The sequence below is a fragment of the Meriones unguiculatus genome, chromosome 14 (assembly GCF_030254825.1).
Source record: "Meriones unguiculatus strain TT.TT164.6M chromosome 14, Bangor_MerUng_6.1, whole genome shotgun sequence".
In the NCBI taxonomy this organism is placed as follows: Eukaryota; Metazoa; Chordata; class Mammalia; order Rodentia; family Muridae; genus Meriones; species Meriones unguiculatus.
In genome coordinates this window covers 44,949,434-44,974,690 of record NC_083361.1, presented here as the reverse complement: position 1 = coordinate 44,974,690, position 25,257 = coordinate 44,949,434, and the positions used below count along the sequence as shown (strand labels likewise).

Here is a 25,257-nt window from a genome sequence, read left to right as displayed (position 1 = left end):
CCTCATAAAATTAAAAATAAATAAATATCAACCTCATCCATCAAGACACTAGGTTGAACCGATGATGAACATACAGTAGGATTAATTGTAGATCTCAGACAAACAAGTAGGAACAACCAAAAAACAGTAATAAGTATGTGTTCTCTGTGTAGAATGCAGAAATTAACCAAGTAGAAAGTAGATGGAGAAAGAACTAAAGAGAACATAAACTTATCAATGATTACATAGGTGACAACTAGAAGACAAAGGACACCTACGATCCCCTTGCAAAATTTAAAATATGAAAGGAAACAAAAAAGTTGTTGTCTTATTTTGGTCTTTATTGCTGTATAAGAGACACCATGACCAGACAACTCTTATAAAGGAAAACATTTAATTGGAACTGGCTTACTATTTCATAATGCTAGTCCATTATCCTCATGGAGAGGAGCATGGTGGCATGCAGGCAGACATGGTGCTGGAGAAGGAACTGAGAGCTCTACATCTTGATTTGCAGGCAGCAGAAGATTACCACAGTAGGCCTCAGTTGAGCATATATGAGAGTTCAAAGCCCACCTCCACAGTGACAAACTTTCTCCAACAAGGCTGTACCTACTCCAACAAGACCACACTTCCTGATAGTGCCAATCCCTGTGGGCCAAGCATTCAAGCACATGAGTCTATGGGGGCCATTCTTACTCAAACCATCACAGTAGTTTGAGTGCACAGCTCATCACTGAGCTGGAGATGGCTCAGTGGTTAAGAGCGCTTGTTATTCTTGCAGAGGTTCTGGGTTTGGTTCTCAGCACCCACAGAGTAGTGTGCAAACATCATAGCTCTAGCTCCAGAGAATATAACACCCTCTTCTAACCTCCTTGGGTCCCAGGCACACAAGTTGTGATAGCTTTTCTTTGTTTTCAATTTAACTGTATCTGGAATGAACTATAATCCAGAAATGGAAGGCACACCTGTGACACATTTTCTTCCTGTTTTGAAGTGAGTGACTCCACTCTAATCCAGACCTTTGAAGTAGAGAGACATATACCTTTGATCCGGATCTTGAGGCGGAAAGACACACCATTAATATGGACCACACCTTCTACTGGAAGTCTATGTAAGGGCATAGAAGAAGGAAGCTTTTACTTGTTGCCTGTTTGCCCTTGCCTTACTAGAATGTTCATTCCTTCACTGATATTGGAACCTGCTTCCTAGGGATTCCAGCATATAGAGAGAACAAACTGAGACCAGCCTGTGGACTGAGCAACTACTAGATTCTTAGATTTTTGTTAGTTTTGTGTGTGTGTGTGTGTGTACAGCTAGCCATTGTTGGTTTAGCTGGACTAAACCAACAATGTATGTATTGTATATCTGTATATATGTGTATGTGTATAGAGATAGATAGATGATAGATAGATAGATAGATAGATAGATAGATAGATACATAGATAGATACATAGATACATAGATAGATAGATAGTAGGTTCATTTCATAAGTTCTGTAACTCTAGAGAATCATGACTAATATACAAGTGGTACAAAAACATATATACAGCAAAGAACACATATACATTAAATAAATGAATAAATAAATAAAGTCAGGACATGTATTTCAGAAGTTCTTTATATAAACAAATGGGATATAAAAGGTTTAAAATGAAATGGAAGACTTGAAGATATTTTACTTGAAGACGTGACCAACTGAGTTTTTTTATTTTCCCCAGTTTGTAATACTGAGGTTTGAACCTAGATGAATGCTAGATAAGAGTTCTATTTCTGAGCCATACCCCTGTTTTTAGCATTTTATTTTGGAACAGGATCTCACCAAGTTGATAAGCAATGGTGGCTCTGGACTATTCGGCATTCCATTTCCATCCAACAGATCAAATGTGATTCATGAGGGTTTATGAGTTTGTGTGGGTTGACCACCAGGTTAACCTAATATTTAATGTCAACTGGCCCCTGTAGGTCATCCCAGATTTCCACACATGCACATATCACCCACTGGTGCTGAACTATAGGCACTCTACATGTCCTGAGGGGCATAGGACAGTCCAAACTCCCTGAGAGACCAATCCAGTGTCTCAAAATTTCCTTGAAGTTTACTTACTCACGGAAAGTAGAAAGAAAGTAGACAGGCTGGTGAGTCCTGGACTTAGATAAACATAGTGGAACTTGCAGGTGACAGAAATTAATTAAATTAATTCCTTCTTCAGAAATTAAAAGTCAAACCTAAATGAGGGAGAGCTGGTTTGTCAGCTTTAGGTTTCTGTCTCCTGCTGCTGTCCAGAACAGTGTTCATCCTTATACTCCTTTCTTGACTATATTCTGGGTCTGGATTCTCCCTGATAATGACAATAAAAAGCTAATAATCTAGTAGCATGAAGCAAGCCATCCTGTCGAGGCCACTGCCATGATTATTATTAAAAACAATTCTTCATTTTACAATTACTTTTTTCATTACCAGCACATGCAGATATGAGTCTGAACAGAAATAAATTGGCCAAGTACTAAAGTTTGCTGTCCAGAGTCCAGTGGGAAGATTACATTGAACACCTATGCTGGCTTGAACACCACCTCACTGTCCTTCCCCATGTCTCGGGCTCCTAAGAATATCATTCAAATAGATATCTCAGCAAGATTTACAATACTACCAGTTTCTCGTGAGCTGGAAAAATGTTTAATAAAATAAATCTCACTAAAGTTATCATTCTTTTTTTATGTGGGGACCACTCGCTACTTTTGACTATGTCTTCCAAATTTTCTGTTGTGGAAAATTCATCTCCAGATTCATATGTTAAGTGTTCAGAGGTGATAGCATTGGGTGGGGACTGAGTCATGCTGCAGAGTCTACTCTCGTAAATGCAGTGGTCTCATGAATTACTAAATGAATGGACTGTTGAGGGACTGGCTGTTATAAAAAAATAAATGCTGTCTGGCATACTTGCTCCATCTCATCTTTTGCATGTTATTGTGTAGCAAGCAGGCCTTTGCACCAGGTGCCAAGCAGATTCAAGGGCCAATGTCTTAGATGTTCAGCCTCCAGAATTCTGAGCTCAACAAACCTTTACTCTTTGCAAATTACCCAGTTCTAAGTATTTGTTATATTGTGACATAGTGATAGAAAATAGACTGTTGGGGGTTGGTCTTGATTGCTAGCATGATCTAAAAAGTATACCTGTAGTTTTGTCTGTAACTACATTTCAGAGAGGATAAACTGAAGAGGGAAAATTGACCTCAAAGTGAGCAAAACTTTCCAAACCATGGCCAACATGGAAGGTCAGGAAGAAAAGCAGTGCACATGCACTTGCTTACTTACTTCTGAGTAGGTCTGTCTATCACTGATGCTGGATCCTCTACTGACATCAGACTCTTAGCTCCTAAGTCTGCTAAGGTGGACTAAACACTAGCAGCTCCCTGGGAACTTTCAGGCTTTCTGCATTGGATTGAGATGGATGAATTATTCAGCTTCATGAGCTGAGTAGCTAATATATACTTTGCCTCTCCAATGTTCAGGTGGACATTGTTGGATAACAAATGCCTATTGTATAAGCTAATCTAATAAACTCTATATATGGTTTGTTGTTTGGGGACACTTGTTTGTGGGAGAATGTGTAAGAGTTTGGAGCTGTGGCCTAGAGATGTTCCAGAATGCTGTAAGCAGATTTTAATGGATAAGTCTGTTGGGAATGTAGAAAATGCTGTAGCAATACAGATATTAACAACAGTGCTCATGAGATTTCAGGGGAACAGGATTATGCTGAAAACTGTGTTGCATTGTGTTATACTGTAGCCAACTATCTGACTGTCTTTTCCCACTTGTTAACATTTTAATAAAGCTGAATTTCAAAGTAACGGACTAATTTGTTTGCTACAAGAAATTTCGAGACAGAGTAACCTTAGGGCTGTGGAAAGGTTGCTTCTCATTGACCTTAGCAGGTTACAGTTAAAGTAAAAATAGAACAAAGAAACAAATAAGAAACGTGCTGTGTGGTAATGAAAGGACCTTACACGGGTTTAAAGTTTCAAACAGGCAAGTTCTGACAAGAGATCTGTAATGTTAAGAAAATTAGCACTTTTAAAGGGCAACCCCACACTCTGTACTGAGACAAGAGATGAGGTGTCCTGACAGGAGGACCCCCATCAAAGGCCACAGCTGTGACAATGCAAACTTGTTAGAAAGAGACCTGAGCTGAGAATGCTACTGAAAGGGCTCGCTGCCCACAGACAACTGCCCAGAAGAATTTCAATCCAGGTTCAGCTGCTACAGTACTCATGACTGCAGCAGCTCTGACAGGAGGGGGCCGATGATGTCACTAGCAGCAACAGAACTTGAATCATCACCCACACCATGCGGACTTTGTAGGCATGCAAAAGGGAAGAATGTGGGAAGAAAACTCTCATCCAAGGTTCCAGAAGGCCTTGAAGTAAGGGAATGTATGGGAGGGTTGGGTTCCCTGATAGCAGACCCTATAAACTTGAAACCTAAGTTTCAACCACTACTCCCAGAGATCAGAGATTCCATAAATGAGTGCTGTTTACCAAGAAAAACTGATGAAAACAATGATTTTCCTGGCCCGGGGACAAGCCTCATGAACAGAGGTGGGAGGGAAAGCTAAGCAAGGCAGATGGAGCATGGATTACACCATCGAGAATTCTAGCTGCTAGGCCTGGGGCTGTTTCTATGAAGGGTTTCAGTCTTGTTTGGGTCCATTCTTTCCTTGCTGATATTATATTGCTTCTTTTTAGAATCAAGTCATTTATTCCATCTTCCATGCTATTGTATATCAGACATATATGACTTATTTTTTGGTTTTACACAGACTCTTCACTAAAAGTTTCTTTTTAATCCCTGAAGAAACCTAGACTTTAGAATTGTTGGAAATTAAATATCACGGAAAGTTTTAAAGTTGGACTGCCCGTGTTTTATATGATCAGATGGTCATGAATACAGTCATACCCTAGAAAAATTGGTGTTTCTTGCTCCAACAACATTATTCTCTGTTGGTATAGAAGACGTGGATCCTAGAAGGAAGAATGATATTGTCTCCACTAAATTGACAACTAAGACTTCCCCATCGTTACTTTGGATTTTTCATATCCTTAAGTCAGCATGATAAAGCACAGGTAATAGTAACGGCAGGTGTGATTGGTTCAGATGACCTGTCGAAATTGGACTTCTATCACACAACAGAAGTAAGATTACATAGGGAATACAAGCAATTTGTAGAGCATTTCTTAGTATTCCTATGACTTGTAGTTAAGTGCAACAGAAAGCAACCCAATCCAAACAAGATGATAAGAAACACAAATGCGTTGAGTGTTTCTTGTCTGTTTTGTTAAGAATGTTTCTGTAGGGATGGAGAGATGGCTTGGTGGTTAAGAGTACTCATTCTTGCAGAGAACCCAGGCTCAGTTCCCAACCCCCACAACTCTAGTTCCAGGAGATCCAGGTCCCTATGCTAACTTCCTGCAGTGCCAGGCACATGTGTGCTGTACATATACACATGCAAACAAAACACTCACACACATAAAATAAAATAAAGTTTAAAGAGGAGTGCCTTTATGTATATATTAACATATTAAGTACCCATGTTGTATTTCCCTTCTATTCTTTATGTAACATAACATCAACTGACTATCTCAGTATTTTTAAATATATGTTGTCATATTCAAGTTATGGGATATCCAAAGAGTAAGTATTCTTCAAAAGATTTTAATCGCATGTTTTGTGGAAAGATTAGTGAATTCTCAGTTGTATAGGAGATATCTATATCACAAGAAGTAGTTCTTACCTCTTTATCATAATTTAGAGGACTTAAGGACTTATTGTTAACTTGACTGGATTTATAATTGTATAAGACAAACCCTGACAGTTCAAGGTATGTCTCTGAGGGTATTTACAAAGAGAATTGCCTAAAGGGGGTCCACCCATAGTGGCCTGACCCCTAGTTCACATATAAAAGGATCTAAGGAAAAAGTTGCCTGCCGCCCTGACTTGACTTCTTCCTAAGCAAATATATCTGCAGATACCAGCTTCTTCTGCCTTCCAATAAGGGCTGAATACCAGTGATTCTTCTGGAATCTTCTAGGTCTTCAATGCCTGATTGGAACTTCCAAGGCATCCATCTCATGGGCTGAGCACCTACCAGGTTCTGAGGTTCTCCACTATGCAGCTAACCATTGTTTGACTGCTCAGTACCTATTGTGTAAATTAACCTGGTCCTCCAGAGAGCCATACATATTACATAGACTAAGACACAACTCTTAGTCCTCAAGTAGGTCACACAACCATTTTGTCCAAGCTCAGACCTAGACAAGCAGCACCTTGCAGAGGAACAAGTTTCTAGGGTACAGACGACTGTCTCCAAGAGCCATAGTCTCTCTGCCACTTAGCCCAACTTATCTAGAAGTCTTCACATAGGGGGTGGCAGAAGCCCATTACTGTGCATATACCAAATTGCAGTTTCATGACTCAGTACTAAATCAAGGTTATTTTGGCAGGACCATTTCACATGGACCCCTTGCTTCCATTCCCTTCCCTTCTATGCTTGAAAAGTGCACCTGGGCCATATAGACATAAGCACACAGGCAAACAAAACCAGGACTGAAATTAGCCTCTCTGGAACAGTTTTTTTTTTTTGTTTGTTTTGGTTTTTTTTGTTGTTTTGTTTTTTTTTAATACATCAGCTGTGCTCTGGACAACACTGAGCCCATCTTTGTGAGATATTCCTGTGAGGTGCTCATACATGAAACACCTACCTCCAGGCTGCCCTAGGCATGATTAGTTTGGTCCTAGTTTTCAGTCTTATTCCCAAGTCCTTGCTAACATCTTTTTCTATGCACTTATCAGCTTAATGATCAGTGCCCAGTAAGATTTTCAGAACACAAAATCATCAAGTGTCCAGCAAGTTTACATTCTAGTCACTAACTCAATCCAGATTATTCAGAATATGATAAAGCTAATCTTAGCAACAAATGTGCCTGGCCTGAGCTCATATTATCTATACCAAAGTTTCTTATCGCCGACTCATGAATATCTAAGTGTTCAGCAGCATGCGCTGTTACTTTTTTAATCAAATAAGTTTAAGAACCTGATAGAGATATATTTTAAATGATTCTTTTTAACATTTAAAGTACCTGAAAAATTCCATGAAAGAGAATCCATACCCGTGCTGCTCCGCAATTCCTGCACAGACAAGATTTGCAGATGCGCCAATCAGTGTCCCGTTACCTGAAATCAGAAATTCAAAAATAAAATAACAGCCCAGCTTATCTTGGAAGTTAGTTTCTGCTCTTTTCTTCTGTTCAGAGGCTGTGATGTGATGATTACAGTCATCATCGAAGTCAATGCTTTGCAAATGTCTGGAAATAAAACACAGTGCCAACCAGAAAGCAAGCTATCTGTCTGTAAATAGCATGATTCCTTCACAGATAGGGTTATCACTGCTCTATATGATGCTAAGGAGAATTGAGAGGGCCCGTGTTGGAACCAAGTAAAATGCATCTTTTAGAAAAAAACACAAGCAAAGCTAACAGTCACAGGTTGGCAATGTGTGTCCTTTTTAAACAGTGTAACGAGACCTCAGACATGAACCACAGGGCTCTAGGTTCAGACAGCTCTTAGGAAACTCTTTCAGGAGATGAAAAAGGGTTGGAAGCATTGGTGTAAGCTGGTTTTGTTCACTGATGGGCATTTTCTTCACATAGGTGTTTTCTTGAGTTAGCTTTCTTTGTTCACACTTTTTCATAAAAGGACGTGCTGTGCACACAGGAACATAAGCCAGTCCTTGGAGTCTGAGTGAGCAACAAAACCAAGGCTAACAAATTGGATTATTCTTTCCATCCCTTTGTGCCCCCACATAGCTATTAGTTCATGAAAGACTTATATAGCCAAGCCCAGGAGCCTCTTTTTTTCCCCCTAATTGAAGCCATCAGTATTCAATTTCAGAACCCAGACTCCACCAGCTTGGTTCTGGTGTGACATCAGTGCCTAAATAGTAGAGAAAAGATTCCTTCCCCTGAGGCTTAGTGAGTAGATAACCCTGTTCTGGAGCTGCTATGGTGTGTGTGCAGGAGGAAATGATGTTCCTGAGACTGGAAACATCAAAACAGAGAGATGGAAGAATTCCAGTGTCCTCATGAAGAGAACAATGTCAGAGAGACTGAAAAGCTTGTCACGGTGTCAGACACGAGAGGTACCAAGCCCTGAATATGAATCCAGCCTTCTAACTGCAGAGCAGTGGTTCTCAACCTGTGGGCCATGACCCCCTTGGGAGTTGAACAACATTTTCATAGGGTCGCCTAACCATGGGTATTTACATTATGACACATAACAGTAGCAAAATTACAGTCATGAAGTAGCAATGGAAATAATGTTATGGTTGATGTAATCACAACATAAGGAACTGTATTAAAGGGTTGCAGCGTTAGGAAGGTTGAAAACCACTAAGCTAGAGCAACTCCAAAAAGGAGCTAAAGGGTGTCTAGGGTTCCCCGTAGATAGACACAGAGCTTCTGAAGGGTTTGGAACAGGTAGCAATGTACAAGTCATGGTTTTGCTGGCCCAGACCATCTCCCATAAGTGTCGTTCTTAGATGTGTCTTACTCTATCACCTGTCTATCTGGTTCTGTCTGGACCTAGAGACCTGACAAATGAGGTTCTTCATCCTTGCCAATGTGATAATTAGTCTTAATTATTAACCTTACAATACAAAAACTCACCAGGTCGATACGCTTCTGGATGTATGTGGGAGATTATATTGATTGCTAATTGAGGAAGGAAGCTCTGCCCACTATGAGTACCTGAAAAATTCCATGAAAGAGAATCCCTGACTGAGATCCTGGGTGATGTAAGTAGAAAGGAGAGCTGAGTAGCAGCATTCATGGCTTGCTGCTTCCTGACTGTCAATGGAATCTGACCAGATCCTGTGTCTTCGGGTGTCTATTGCTATGATGAAACACCATGACCAAAAGCAAGTTGTGGAGGAAAGGGTTTATTTGGCTCACACTTCCATTATGTGGAAACTCAGGGCAGGAACATGGAGGCAGGAGCTGATGCAGAAGCCAAGGAGAGGTGATGCTAACAGGCTAACTCCCCATGGCTTGCTCAGCATGCTTTCTGTTGAACTCAGGACCACTAGCCCAGGGATGGCACCACCCACAATGGGCTAGGCCCTCCCCATCAATCACTAATTAAGAAAAAGCCCTACAGGCTTGCCTATAGCCCTATTCTTATAGAGGCATTTTCTCAAGTGAGGCTCCATGCTCACTGATGACTTCAGCCCATGTCAAGTAAACATAAAACTAGCCAGCACAGCCTGGCTTGGTGGCACAACTGACTGCTATCTCAGCACTCATGGAGGCAGAGGCAGGCAAATCTCTGTGAGTTTAAGACCAGCCTGGTCTACAATGAGTCCAGGACAGCCAAGGAAAAACTAGGCAGCACTCACTACAAATTCCTGGTACCTCGATTGCCTGCTATGGTTGAACTGTGAACAAGAATACACCTCTCTTCTACCGAGTTGCCTTTGTCAGAATCCTTTTTCACAGCAACAGTAAAAGAAACCAAGGTAGTCGGATAAGTAAAATATGTTTTAGTTTCAAACTATCTAGTCCACGTTCACCAGTTCACATGACAAATTACATTTCCAAAGTTGATTGAAAACTTCTACTTAAAATGTTCTTTAAATTGCTAAGCCTGGGGTTAACAAATTTACTGCTTCCTTTGTGGTTTCAGTTTGAAGAGATGACATGAGATGTGGCGATGGGAGTGTGTTACATCATGAATAAGGTGTGCTGTGAACTTTTCTAGTGACCCTGAATGGTGCACTTCACTGTCGTTAGAAGGCTAAATTTTATGTTAGGCATATTGTATCACAAATCCCAAGTCAGGGGAGATAGGACCCAGCAGAATTTTTGTACAATTAACAACTAGCACAAGTGGTTACTGTGCCAAGAATAAGCACCTTCCAAGACCAGAGCTACTGTTTAAAAGTTCTCAGTGCCAATAAAACTTTACTGGTTCATAATGCTGCATATCTGCTTCCCAAATGTGCTCCTCTCTCTCTCTCTCTCTCTCTCTCTCTCTCTCTCTCTCTCTCTCTCTCTCTCTCTCCTCTTTCTCTCTCTCTCTCTCCCACCCCTCTCCCTGGCATTCTCCATATTCTTAAGGCCTCCCACTGTGGGAAATGTACCCATTGTTATAATCAGAGGTTGAGTGACTGACTCCCTATCCCAGAGCACAATGCCAGGTTATTACAGCAAGTAGTTCATACATTTGAATTTTCTTTAAATCCCATTTAAGGGATGAATTTGCAAATGTCTTTGGATCTTGTTTCCATTGCTGGTATTAAATGTACCTATGAAAGAAACTCTGTTGTTGTTTTCAGGAGCTATTTCTCAGATGGAACAAATTTAATGTATTCTGCACTTTTATAAGAATGTCAGCCTCAGTCACAGCAGTAGATAAATTAGTTGTCTCCTGAAGTCACAGATGCATCACTGGCTGATGTTAATCCCCCTCCACAAATGAGCAGACAAATGAACTAGAAAGTTATCGATTTAATAGTCAGATAAGTCGAAGAACACAGAAAGGTAGATTATCTGGAGGCAATAAGAATGTTAAATATATCCGGTGTGTTTATCTAAGTTTCTCTGCAATCCACTAGTGTGCTCACAGGTGATTAAGCTGTCTAAATATAAGAAGGACTCTAGCCTGGCTCTCCTCTAGACAGCTACATCCAAAAGCCTTGTGTATTACCCAGGGGTCAATTTCATCTGACTCACAGTGTAGTTTCTTTAGACTTCATCCCCAGCACTTGATTTCGACCTTTTATCTCCCTTTTCCTTTTAAGTAGAGTCCCTGCTCACCCATGCATTGCCTCTGGGCAGTGGAGCCCAGTGAGGAAGGCCAGAGAGAGAATGTTCACTACAGTCTTCTGATTCCGACAGTGTGGTGCGATTAGGTGCAGGGTGGGATCATGTTAGCTTTGAACTACCAATAGTGATTGTCATCAGATCATGGGCTCTGCATTGTGAGAAGTTACAGTGAACAAATGAAATCATGAGTGGCTGTGTTGTTGACACAAGCACCAATGCCTCAGCCACAAGGGGGTGGTAAAGCCTTCCCCTGGGTTGGGCTCAAAGGAATGGCAAAGTCTTCCTCTGTTAGGAGTGTGAATGATGACAGTGTGTAAAGAAAATGTTCATCCCCCACTCCCAGATGTTTACAAGTAAAGAGAGCCAGCTCCTACTAAGATTAGCTAAGCCTGTCTTCTTGGTACAGATGTATGACATAAACTCGCCTCCCTGTTCAACTGCAGAAAATAAACTCTGTGCTTTCCAGGTACTGGGACTTCTTTATTTGAGAGCCCACACCACCTGATTCCAGTTTTTTCTGTATGCTTGTATCTTTACTTTTTCTTCATTCTCTTGCTGCCCCTAATTAGGGTTCCAGGATCAATGCCATGAAAGAAGATGGCAAAACTGACAGGCTTCACAAAGGAACTGATGAGTGCTGATTGTTCAAAATTTGAAATCAGGAAGTCACCAGGGTTCTCTTCAATTTACTTTTGATTTGTTAACTACCACGACTTGCTTTGTCTGCACCACAGGGTCAGTGTGGTCTTCCACAGGGCAGTCAGCTCCCCCTTACCTCCCAGGCAGGCACCGAGGGCCAGGGCATACATGAGTGGCAGGGCAGGCAAACTAATGTCAGGGTCTTGGCTCAAGTTCAGGAGTACAGGGATCTGTGGAAAAAAGGGACATTATGGCCACATGTCATATAAACTTACAGGAGGTACACACTGTGACTGACTTACATAGTGGAAAGAGCCCTTTTTAGGGGACTGTGGAGATAGCCCAGCAGTTAAAAACACTGCCTGCTTTTGCAAAGGACCTAGGCTCAATTCCCAGTACCCATGTGGAAGCTTACAATCAGTCCCTTAAGGGTCTGGCCTCTGAGGATATAAAAAACAGACATGCCTTTCACATAAAATAAAACTAAAAGAAAAAAATTAAAGAGCCTTATATGTATTATTACTACTATTATTATTATTAATAGCATGCACATGTGTGTGTGTATGTATGTATGTATGATGAGGTGTTGGTATCACAGCACAAGTGTTGAAAGCCAACCTTGAAGATTGGAGTCAGTTCTTTCCTTCCAACTTCACATGTCTTTCTGGGGATAAAACTCGAGTTGTCAGGCTTACATTCTTGGGTGGCAAATGCCTTTACCCATTAAGCTATCTCACTGGCCATCAGAGATATTTTTAAATAGCCAAACTGTTAAAAAATATAAATATTTTTTAAAGAGCACAAAATGCATGGAAGAAACCAAAGCAGGCTTTGGCATGCACAAAACTTTGTGTGTATGCCCATCTGTCTGTCTCGTACAAACCGGATGAACAGCTAGGTTTCCTCGTTTGAGGCTGCCCAGCCTGTTTCTGTGGGTCACAATAGATGAAGTCATGTCAAGCTTCGTGTGGCACCTAAGAACTGTGCACTCAGTGTTTATGGAACCCTGCCAGTGTCATGCTGTCATGAAGCACCATCTCAGTCCACACTAAATCACTCCTCAAATGCAGTTGACAGGTGTAGGAGGCTAGTAAGATGGCTCAGAGGGTAATGGGGCTTGGCGCCAAATCTGATGACCTGAGTTTGATTCCCAGAACCTATGTGTTAGGAAAGAATTGACTCCTGCAAGTTGACCCCTGACCACACTGTCATATCCCCACACACATATACAAGAGATGTTTTAAAAAAAATTAATAAATCATGAAAGTGGGCATGAGAAGATACAATGATAGTATATTTTACAACCAATACATGAAAATAGTTCTCCACTCAAAAGCTGCACCTGAGAAAGCCGCCTTTCAGCAATGCCATCCCTAGTCAGCCTAGACCTGTGGCATTTGTGCTAGGACATGTTACCAGTGTACAATGAGAATATCAATTTCCAAAGAGTCACACCAATATCCACGACCTTCTTCTAAGAGAAAAACTTTGCATTATTGCAACCAATAAAATGTGTAGGGCTGTGACATTTCTGCTAGAAATGTATTGGGAGGGGAGGGAGGGGCTTATGGGGGGATGCAGAATGAATAAAGTGTAATGGATGAAAAATTTAAAAAAAAAGGAAAAAAAATAATTTAAGAACCTGAAATGACTTTCAAAAGTGGAGGAAAACATGGAGTTAGTCAATTTACATGGAGCACGTCTCGCCCCTGGGGGCAATGGTCTCCTGAACCTACTCAGACCTCGGACACCACCACTGCTAGTTCTAGAACTGATGCAGGATATTCCAACGAGGGGGTTAAGGCTTCTCATAATATTTCCTATAAGCCCACACCTGTTTGTTTATATCCCCCATTTTTATTCATTATTAGCCAGATAGAGCCAAGTAATTGTGGTAATGATACTTGCTTTTTTGCCCAATGCTGTAATGCTAGTAAATTTACTAGCTGGTTACTCGCATGCCTCGCTGGGTGCCTGTGCCCGTTGATGCCCTCACACAATGACTCTCTTCAGACAGAAAAGGGATCTTGGAATTACAGCTGCCATTGTTACTGCCATCTCATTGGCGGCAGTTGGAGCTACCACTGCGGCATTAGCCATGAGTCATACTGGGCAGACTGCTCAGACCCTGAATAACCTTTTAGCCAATGTAGCTCATGCCTTAGATGTACAAAAAGAAATTAATGCTCAACTAAAAGGAGGTTTGATGGTGTTCAATCAGAGGATTGACCTCATACAGGAGCAAATTGATACCCTATGGCAAATCGCTCAACTTGGCTGTCAATGAAAGTATGCTGGACTTTGAGTCACTAGCATACAACATGAGAATTTTCCCTGTGCTGCAAATCTGTCTAAACAATTGTCTAGCTATATTTTAGGTAATTGGACTGGAGAATTCGATACTATGATGGAGCAGCTGAGAGTGGCCATTGTCATGGTAAATTCTACCAGAGTGGACGCAGGACTAGCCACAGGATTATCATCATGGATTGCTGCAGCCATGAATCATCTGAAGGAATGGGTGGGCATGGGAGCGTTAGCAGGCCTTCTGGTGTTGGTCTCCTTGGTTTGCCTTTGGTATATATGCAAGATTAGAGTCTCACAACAGCGTAATGCAGCCATGACCATTCAGGCCTTTACAGCCATTGAAGCAGGACAGTCTCCCCAAACATGGTTGGCTACCATAAAAAGCCAAAATGTTATGCTCAGGATGCGAGGCTAAGCACTGCACTCAGGGTCAGCCGCTTTGGACCCAGAGAAGAGCATGTCTGATTGCATGTGGGTTGATGCCCCAGGTCCAGCCTCTGAGAAAAAGGTATTGGACGGGTCTGATGCTCTTTGGGTGGATGACACCTAAATGAACATCTGTACAAAGTCCCAATTTATTTCTAATATCAGAGATCAGACCTCTACTCTTGCCTGATGCGTCTAAAACAAAAAGGGGGAACTGTAGAGAGCTGCCTAATGCTGCGCCTGAAAGATGGAGCTGGTTTCCGCCTTCCACCTTCCCGATGGTGAGTGCTCTCTGTCACAAACAACTCCACATTTGGCTAAGGCTGAGGATCTGGCTTGCTTCCATGTATGTGGACCTATCTGCATTGCCCACGTGGCATGCTGAGGTTGGCTACCCAGAGGCTATTTAAAGTAGGCTGGCTTTCCCCAGGGTCAGATGATTGTTCAAGGTTCCTGAATAAACTGCATTGAAAAAAAAATGTATGTTGTTGTCATTGTTTTTAACATATCACATTAAGTCTCTCTGGGTGTTTTTAAAACTGACTGTTGTCCTGTGTGTTTGAGATATACTGTGACTATCCATTTGTAGGAATCTTGGTCCCTTACATATACCACAATGGTTTACTGCCCCGTCCTGCGGGCTAGTCGAACAGGGTCCACCTGAAAGAGGGAGTGGAAATTGGGGAACAGAGATGTGAAGAATGGAGACAAGACAGATTCCTGATCAAGTCTCAGTTTACTGAACGTGCAAACAACACTTATAAAGCAAAGAGTACAAGCAAAATTTTTTCACAATAGCAACACATCTGTGCCACCTGGCAAAGCATGCAGGAATTCACCCAAGGTCACACAAAGTCTGCTGTCTGGTTCCCAAGGTTGCAGGGAGCTTGCTATCTACTTCTCAGGCTCAGAGCACCCCGCCAGCAGAGACCGCCAAGAACAGTCCCTGAGAAATGGAACTATGGATAAGACCCGCATCTGCCAAGGCCTGGAGGCAGAATTCCAATTACCAGACTCCTTCAGTTTTCAGAGTGGGTGAGCCTAAATCTGGCTTTATGGCTGTGAGTCTGTGGGTCAAAAGAGAGAAAGAAAAAGAAAGAGAGAAAGCCCAGCAATGTCCCTCCAAAACCACCTTCCCTGGCCAGAGGACTCACTGTTCATCTAGAAGGCCTGAAACCCACATTGCCAAGTTAGTGGAGGAGACACTGTGTCTTTGCTCCTCACATTCCTACTTCTCTAGGGACAGCCTTATTTAGTTCTCTTAAGTGGCATATTGGGATTCAATCCAGATCCTCCCCCTGCAGAACACAGCCGTGAATCCCTATAACTGCTGTGTTATTTAGCCTAATTGCAGTTCACTGGACCTGGCTCAGCTCTCTATATTATTTTCTTTCTGAAAAGAAAAAAGCTAAAACCAAAAATGGCATCATGTAAGAAACAAAAAGTAAAAACTTATGTGAAGTACTTTTGACTTGTATCACCTCGGAGGTTTTTTTTTCTCTCTGTCTCTCCATACCAGCTATTACAGCCAACAACAACAGTTGTTTTGAATGCCTCTTTATTGGGCCTGAAAAGAAACCTGGTGTGATAAGGATGGTGCTAAAGGACACTAGAACCTTCAAAAAATTACTTTCTCACATTTTGGCTAAATGGCAATATAACTATGTATATCCAAGAAATCAATTTTTTAAAACTGCAAAATTGTGGTATAAATTACCATCATTTGACTTGGCACAAGATAAAAATGATAATATTTTAAATCTGAAAGTTGCAACAAAATCTTTCCTGTTAAAGCCAAGGAGTTTGAAAAGAAAAAGCTTCAACAAAGGAAGATAATCTGAGAATTCTCAAGTCCTTAACAATGAATTTTAGGTTCCCAGTGTAGCCTTGAGGGCACTATAGTTGAGACCTAGGAATTCTCTGCCAAGGGGCTGCCCTCAGATTCCCACGAGCTCCTGTCAACTGCTGACAGGAAGACAGTAAAAGAAAAGGCAGGTGAGTGTGAAAGGGATTCCCAGGCTTGGGGAGGTGTTTTCAAACACTGAAATGTCTGGACATTAAGGATCCGTACCTTCTACTGTCCCAGCCCTTTCAGCTTTCCCTTCCCTCCAACAAGCAGGGACTAATACTGGCATCTGGTGAGGACCAGGGGCCTCACCCTGCCCACCTCAGATACTCTATGGCTGTCCTCTTTGCATTAAATATTAGTAGTGATGAATATTGCTTAATATTTCAGTTAACAATAAGCGATGACAAGAAGGGCCCAAGACAGAGGGCTAGCCACCATTCTTATCTACACCCCTAACCAAGAAATACTCAGAAGTGAAAAAAGTCAGAAATATTGTACTTCAGTTTTTAAAAAGTAGCTACAATAGCTAGGCATGGTAATAAACACCTTTAATCCCAGCACTGAAAAGGCAGATTCCAGAATTCAAGGCTAGCCTGGTCTACATAGTAAGTTCGGGGCCCAGAGTAACATTATGAGCCTAGTCTCAAAATTAAAAAAATAGCTAATAACAAGCATAATCCATCCCAAACCCCTAGAATGTGAATGCCTTCCATGATCTACAGATCATGCTCAGATCAGAATGTTCCTAATCCTTATTCAGCCATCATGGAAAACTAAACTCATCTACTGACAGATTCTTTTTCTTCTGGGCATGAATAAAATTTCCATGGTGTCATCCTACCAGTTATGAGCTAAATCTCTGAATCCCCTCCCTCTCAATGATACAGCATTCCTTCCTGACCTCAGAAAGAGGAGATATACCACTGACAAAACATGAGCTGCAATTTTCAAACAGTTAACATGATGAATGCAGGTACATGTCTGAGACACAAAGAAGAGACAGGGTGCATTTGTCTCTTTTGTCCCATACATCCTTGGGATAACAGAATTACTCAGCCATTGTTCTAAGGCGACAGTTCTCAACCATATCAAATGTGTACATTGTGATTCATAACAGTAGCAAAACTGCCGTTATGAAGTAGCAACGAAAGTAATTTTGTGGTTGAGGATCACCACAGCATGAGCAACTGTACCCAAGGGCAGCAGTGTTAGGAAGGCTGAGGAGTGCTGCTCTCTTCCTGAAGTTGCTATACCTCCTCACCAAGTGGCCTCCTGCTCCCTGACTGCATTTATAATGATGGGCCTTCCAAACAGCAGCTGTCTCTGCCAGCTCTTTGGTCCTCTGTGAGTTCCATAGTGTTCCCCTACATGCAGAAGGCTCCACAGCAGTGTAGAGTGAAGGTGCTTCCAGATAGAAGGACCTCTCTGCAGAGAGGACACCTGATGCCCCTTATCTCACTGATCAGTCAGTGGGTCAGAGCCAAATCAGTGAGGAAAACTGCCAAACATGGGTTTACAAGGAGAGTCACTTCACATATCTGAGCTTGGACAGAGGAGGCTAGAGAGAAGGAAATCCAAGAAGCAGCCCCTGAAGCCCAGGGACATGGACTCTAGCATACCAAAGCTGCTCCAAGGGAAGGTTCTGCTAGGGGTAGGTAAACACTTAGAAGATAAAAGAAGGAGGGGACAGATTCTCAAGCCCTGATCATTTAATAAGCAATGGCAGGTAGTTTATCACTGAGTGTAAGGTGAAAATAAAACCCAAAACGTAATAGGCAGCTGGGCTATTTCCACCTAACTGGCCCTGGGTGACACATGCACTCTGCGACCGCACTGCTAGATCTCAGGCTGTCCATGTCTAGAGCTCAAGCTCAACTATAGAAAGATTTCTTGTGGTTAGATAAAAGCCAGCTTTCCTCAGGAACTTGTGAAATTGGTTCCCGGCTGCCAGAAAGAGTCATTCCTGTTACCTCTAGCAGAGAGGACTTATGACTATCTATGGTACCTATCAGCATATCAAAGCCCATGCTGGCCTCCTGGCTCCCTCAGTATCACACGTACCTGTTATTTATTCCAAAGTCCATGATACCACCCTGCCCTTCCCTCCCCCAGATACTCATCCTCCTTATAATCCACAGGATTTCTCCACCCACTCTATTTGTCTCTACTCCCTCTCTTGATATTCTCTTTCACTCTTCATGCTCTTGTTCACTCACTCTCTCCTGCTATCTCTCTATCCTCTTGCTCTCTTCTTATTCTTTCTCATTTTCCACCCCTTCTCTCTATTCTATTCTCTGTTTCTTGTTCATCACTATAGCCACTATTCTCTCCCACTCTTCTGTTTCTCTACAGCTTGCCATACCCAGGCTGTTTTCTATGGAGTCCTCTAAAGGTCTCTGGATATTTCTCCCTTAGTCACAATAAAAAAAAAAGAAAGAAAGAAAGAAAGAAAGAAAGAAAGAAAGAAAGAAAGAAAGAAAGAAAGAAAGAAAGAAAACAGAACAGCAACAAAAACCTTACCCTAATAATGAAGTGGCCCTGCTGGCAGTCTCTTTACTGCCCCTTCCTCCACCCCCACTTCTTAGTCCCATGCCCCACCCCCCTGTATACAGCTTATACACAGTGAACCAGTGTGTCACTTTTCACACATGGTGCTAAAACCACAGGAGCAAAAGAAGGCTTCTGCATGGCACCTGCCATCCAACTCTGCAAGCATAGGCCCAGTATTCCCAAACTTCATCAGCAATCATACGTATGCAGAAGCCAGGATAGGGAAGAGAAGAGCTAAGTGAGAGAGAGCTGTTACCAGAAGCAAAATCAGCAAAGCAAAGGAGATTCTAGCAGCATGGGTAAAGAGAGGCACCCTACCTCCACTTACAGAATGGCAGGTCTCAGGATAGGGGAGGCCCAGCAGGAGGGACAAGCAGAGATGGAGTTTGTGACACTGGACAACACAGTAAGCACTAATAGTGCCGGAAAGGTGGTAGAGTGGAGAGGAGCTAAAGAAAGCGTTGCTTTGGGAAAAGTAACCTACTGTGATTATTTCACATTTTTATCTATTTATACCAGGCATGACTCCTTTTTCAACATGAATATGTATGAGTTTCCCTAATAAAATCCCCTTGTCTCCTTTGTTTATGGAAACCGGTGCTTTGGGAGTTATCCCAGTACTCTACTTACATTTACAAGTAACAAACCTTTCTTCACTCGTTTATTGCCCTGTATGCTTACTGGCTTTGCATTCATCCAAGGGTGAATTCACTGTGCCCTGCTACAGATTAAAATACTAATGCAATTTTATATGCATTAAATATAAAGTGGTCCTCACTAAAATACTATGAATAAAGTTGTTACCTGCTAAGGTTATCTACATGGAAAAAAATTTTTTTAAATACGATTTATATGTCGTTTTTTTAAAAAAGAAAAGAAACTACAAAGAATTTTTTTATTTTTTATTTTAATGCAAAACAAATGTTCATTATAGCTGTGCATCAAGTGCATTCCTGGTACCCTTGAAGTCCTGAAGATGTTGTTGGATCCCTGGGTTTGGAGTTACAGATAACCATGAGTCACTATGTGGGTGTCAGCACTCTTTAACTGCTGACCCATCTCTCCAGCCCAAGAAACAATATTTTAAAAGAGAAAAAATAAAGGACTGGAAGAAGATACAGAAAAGATTTGAAGAGAAGATAGGAACCTCCCACAGAATAAAAGAAACACACCACATGAACAGTAAAGCTCTGATGCCTAACACAACTATAAAGCAAACAGTGAAACACTATGCTGAAGTGTGCGAAAGTTCAAGCCATAAAAAGACCTGCTCTATTAAGACATGGTGAGTAGAAAAGTATGGAAGGGTCCATATAAGATCTAACTACACAACAACATGCCCATATATAAAGATGTACACAGAACTCTGCTCATAAGTACATGAAGAAGTTTGACCATTTTATTGCCTTTATCTCAGCACTTTCTATTTGTTTTACTTTCAAGAAAGAAAACAGTAGAGATAAATGGTCTTACTTCCTCACTATGCCTTTTATCTTCCCACCTCCTTAGAATTTGAATATGTGATGGTTAGAATAAGAATGGCACCCATAAGCTCATATATTTGAATACTTTGTTACCAGTTGGTGGATCAGTTTGGGAAGGATTAGGGGGTATGGTCATGTTGGAAAAGTATGACACTGGGAACAGGCTTTGAGGTTTCAAAAGATTCATTTAATTCCTGGTGCTTTTTATCTACCTTATGATGGTAAATCAAGAGATGAACTCTCAACTGTTTTTTCACTCTGCTATCATAAACTCTAACCCTCTGAAATGTTAAGCCAAATTAAATGCTTTCTTTTATAAGTTCCCTTTGTCATGGTATTTTATCACAGTAATAGAAAAGTCATCAAGACAGAGTATCATCTTCTTCAGTAGCACACTGTGGAAGGGACTTGATCTATGTGTGTCAGCTTAGAGGGAAACAATATACCAAGTTGTTGAGTGACAGTATTCTTGGAGAGGCATAAGCAGACATGTACTCACCCCAAATAGGAAACCAACAACAGATGAAAATATATAACCAAAGTCCAACTTGGTGAGCCACTGGTTTTTGCTTGGGTAGTTTACAGCAGTATGAATGAGGAGTTACTTACAAGAACAGAAGTGAAAGCTCAGGTGGTGATAGGTTGGAGAAATGAGTAGTGACTTAAAGAATGTCAGGTAATGATCCCCACCAATGGATGCTTTCGTGATCCATCAGCTACCAAGAGTCATTCAACAACAACATATTCAAACAACATAATCTATGTGTCCAATATGGGGCACCTTCAGTTCACTTCCAGTAAGATTTTTGGTCTAAAGATGTTAAAGATTCCCTAGAAGAAAATTGCAACAGGGTGCATTCAGGGTGACTAGCCAGAGCCACATCATTTTTTGAAGCTCCTTAATTTTCACAAGAAATGACAATGACAATTCCCCAAACTAAAGTAACTTTTTTTTACATTCTTTCTCTTTCCATCCCATCAACCCCACTAATAACTGATCAGGAAAGATATTTACCTATCACCTAATATTTCTTATGTCACTACCCATTTCCCTAGCTACCCCTAACAATAGTCACCACAACCCCCAAAAGAAAAATGTCTTTTTTTTCCTCTTTTCCTTTTTGCCCTTACAACTACCCAGCCTGTAAGCAATAGCAGCCTCTCTAGTTTCTTATACTACAGTTTTCTACTCCTCTGTCCCTTCCCAAATAAAGCCTACACTATCCTAGAGTTGCTTATTTCTGCATCTGTCTTCTGACATTACAATGGTGAACAAGAAGAACAGACAAAGGTTTGTGACAAACTCTTAAGTCCTGGGACCACACAATGTAGCCTCATCAGGACAGGACAATTGTGTAAGGTCACCTTGTTGTCTCAGGGGCTGAAGATGCACCTGACAATGCTATTTATTTCAAGTTCTTGTTGATGGTTTATTGTGCCTACAGATGAACATAATGATTTTTTAACTGACTTTTATCTCCACAGTATCTGAAAAGAAAATCACCTATCAATCCTAATTGTTAATTAGTAGATTCTTTGAAGTTGTCTAATATACAGATTAATAGTCACTAAAGTTTAATGTCTCCATTTCCAGTCCTTTCTCCTTGCTCTTCTTACTTTATTGCACAATCTCTAACTAGTAGGACATGTTCATAGATAACATTGTCGTCTTGTTTATTGCTTAGGAGAAAACACTTAATGTTTCACACCTATGTATACTGCTTATTCCAAATTTTACAGACTCTCAGCATTCCTTAAATGCACCATTCTGGATATGTTCTGTGACTACTAGAAATAACAGCCATGAGTTAGTTCAAAATTCTCAAACCCACATGTTGAAATAAGAACCACACTGAGTCACTAGAGGATAAAATGTAGCAGAAAATGAATTCCAAGCTGAGAAGGAGGTCCATACAATGTGGGTTGAAGGAAGAAGGGGCTATGAGCCTGGCTAGCCCTCTCCTTGCATTGCCAGCTTTCCTGTACTCATCCTTGTTCCCAGCAGACTATGACATAATACATGGGCTATCTGTAGGGGATGGAGGGACCCCATGAGGCCTCAAGAAAAACGGGGAAAACTCCCCCATCAACATCCTGTTGGTAGAACATACAACCTTCAGTGCTAAACTGAGCATTCTTGGACCCTGAGCTGCTTGTGGCAGGAAGTCTCTGTTCTTACTTTTTCTTTTTACAACATGATTCACAGTTCCTGCCCTAAGCCAAACAATCAATGATATAGCAGTTATTCTAGGGATGGGGGTCTTGGTATTCTCTGTGAGTTGATACAAAGGGAGACTTAAATCCTTGCACAAGCCAAGTACCAGAAGCCATGCAGGCAGTTCAGAATGAATAACTTCTGCATTTGAAGATAATAAAGGCAACAACTCAGTCTTTTGGTGACTTGAAGTTCCTTTGAATAAATGAAACTTTGAGAGGGTAGGAGCCCTCATCTGGGCTCCCCAAACAGGCAGTCATTCATCATGTGCTGTGTACTCTGCAAAGCCTGATCCCCAGCTCATCATTGGCCTCTCCATGTTCCATATCAAGCTGTCCAGACTCAGCTCACATTTTTTTCTTAGATATAAAAGCAACAGCTGGTTTCATGCTGTGCTTCTTAGGAAGGAAGAATGAGCCTATATGGGTACAGGCTGAGGTTGACCCTTCAACACACAAGAACATACCACTTACCATTGTGGCAGTAAATGGGATGTTGTCAATCAAGGATGAAGCCAAGGCTGAGACCCAAACTATTAGCACAATGGCAGCTGCGAAGCGCTGATCTTCTGGGACCATCTAAAATGAGCAGATAATGGCCACACTATGCATTAACCACCGCACTGTTAAACCACATACATAGAAAGAATCAAAAGATTGAAAGTCCTTTTTCTGACACTTGACAAGACCAAGTTAAGAATAGACATGCACAGCAGAGCCACACCTATACCAGGAACCTTGGTCATAGTAATGGAGAGTAGCCATTCTTAGCCAAATAGCTCTGTAGGCAGAGGAAAGTGTATTTCTTACTCACATCCAGTGGCCACACAGATTGGTCCCTCCTGCTTGATGACCCAGCAGAGTCCTAAGATGGGAATCTCTGCAGTATTCACTTACTATGCACTGCCCCATTTTAGATATATTTTAACTAAAGGCCAAGGTAAGATAACAAGCAACTATTGTTACATATTCTTTGACAAAGTATCCCCTTCATCTCTAGGCTATCCAGGATAAAGTAGTATCCCATCAGTGCTTTTGATATAATTAATGTAATGTTTTTCTATTCTTCTAACAAAAACCAAAGAATAATGGGTAGAACATACTCTCTTAGACCATTTAATGTACCTTTATTAGGAAGGCAGTCTGTTCTCCAACATACTCCACTAAGTGAAGATGTGTCAATGCCTAGAAGAAAGGATGTATTTAAAAATGAGACTAAATACAGATTTCTTTTGCCATTCAAAGAAGAATATGAGGTAGGAACAGATTATCCTTTATAAGACTGTACTCCTTAACAGAGTCTGTAAATAGTTTGCTATTATATATACACGGTGATGCACAGAGGAAAATGTACAATAGCAGAGGCAGAAATTCCTCAATGACTTGTCTCAACATCTATGGAAAATTTAAATATGGACAGAAGGCAATTCCTTTATTTTGAGGTCTATATGAAAGATACCAAATTGATTACATACAAAAAAATGTGGATTCACAAATAAGGACTTTTAAGTAAGCTACATTTCCAATGTATTTTAAAAGCTTGAGTTTAAAAAATGCAGTTCTTACAACCCTTAACGCAAGATAAAGAAAAGTACATCTCGAAAGGCACATGACCATGTTCACAACATGAGAGATGTGGAAGATAGACCGAGGTAAGATGATGGAAGCACAGAGATTCCGCTCACACCAGTCTCAGTGTCAAGCAGAGGACACAGCCCTGGGAGAGGAAAGCAACCCAGCTACCCTATTACCTTTTTAATATGTTTCATTTTCACTGGGATTCCCACTAAAGGAAGACTGATATTAAAATATCAACTTGAATGTGTGTAAATTTAAGTTACAGAATCCTGATCTTTATGTACAGTTTCCAGTAGAATTTTGTTTGAAGAGGATAAAGCTGTAACTTTAAACACAATCTCAATCAACTTAGTTTGTTTTATTTAAAATGGACTCTTCTCATAAAATACACCCTGACCACAGTTTCCCTCCCTCCCCTCCTCCAAGATCCTTTTACACCCCTTCTTTCCCCCTAGATCTGCTCCGTTGTTCCCTGAGTCCTTTCAGAGAAGAGCAGACCTTCCAAGAGACAACAACCAAATGCAACAAAAAAATACAATAAGACAAGGCAAAAAGAAAAAAAAAACCCTCATATTGAGGCTGGTCAAGGCAACCCAAAAGGATAAAAAAGGCCCCAAGGGCAGGCAAGAGTCAGAGACACACCTGCTCTCTTTATTGGGTCCTTTCCCTTGGAGCTAAGGGAACCCAGAGGAAGATTGTAGGAGTCAGAGGGGATGGAGGACACCAGGAGAACATGCCCACTGGATCAACTAACCAAAGCTCATATGAGCTTACTGAGACTGAAGCAGCAAGCATGGGGCCTGGAAGGATCTGCACCAGGTCCTCTGCTGTTGTCTTGGGTCTTTCTTGGGGGGGAGGGGAGGAATAGACTCAGTCAACTTGGTTTTTAACATTAACTAGATCAGAAGGATAATCTACCCATAGCAACCCACTCAGCTTCAGTGTTACCAACATTCGGAGCCTGTCAACCTTATCATCAACTTGATGGGATTTATAATCACCTCAGTGACATTATCACTAGGAATGTCTATGAAGGTGTTCCAAACAGATATAATTAAGAAAGGAAAAGCCACCCACTATTCCATGGGCTGGGGTCTCAGACCGAATAAAAAGTAGAAAAAACCAAGTTGAGTACCAGCATTCATCTCTCTCTCCTTCCTAACTATGGATACATTGTGGCCATTTCTCTCATGTTTCTGCCACCACGTCTAAAGTCACTGCCGCCACTTTCTCCATTATGACACCTTAAATTGTGAGGCAAAAACAAACTCTCCCTTCCTTAAGCTGTTTTTGCCAAGGATTTTGTTATAGTAATGAGAAAAATAATACAGAAGTTTGGTATGGGGCAGGTAT

The 25,257-nt window shown here is 41.3% G+C and overlaps 1 protein-coding gene across 2 annotated transcripts in view; it reads right to left on the bottom strand.

Moving 5' to 3' along the window:
* Oca2 (OCA2 melanosomal transmembrane protein) overlaps positions 1 to 25,257 on the bottom strand; it is a 321,231-nt gene that overhangs the window by 88,283 nt on the left and 207,691 nt on the right. For both annotated transcript variants that reach the window (XM_060366263.1, XM_060366262.1), the window contains 4 exons: positions 23,452 to 23,511; positions 22,801 to 22,905; positions 11,633 to 11,726; positions 7,117 to 7,210 (listed from right to left, as the gene is read on the bottom strand). In XM_060366263.1, coding sequence (XP_060222246.1) covers positions 7,117 to 7,210; positions 11,633 to 11,726; positions 22,801 to 22,905; positions 23,452 to 23,511 — 353 coding nt within the window. The remainder of the gene's footprint in view (positions 1 to 7,116; positions 7,211 to 11,632; positions 11,727 to 22,800; positions 22,906 to 23,451; positions 23,512 to 25,257) is intronic.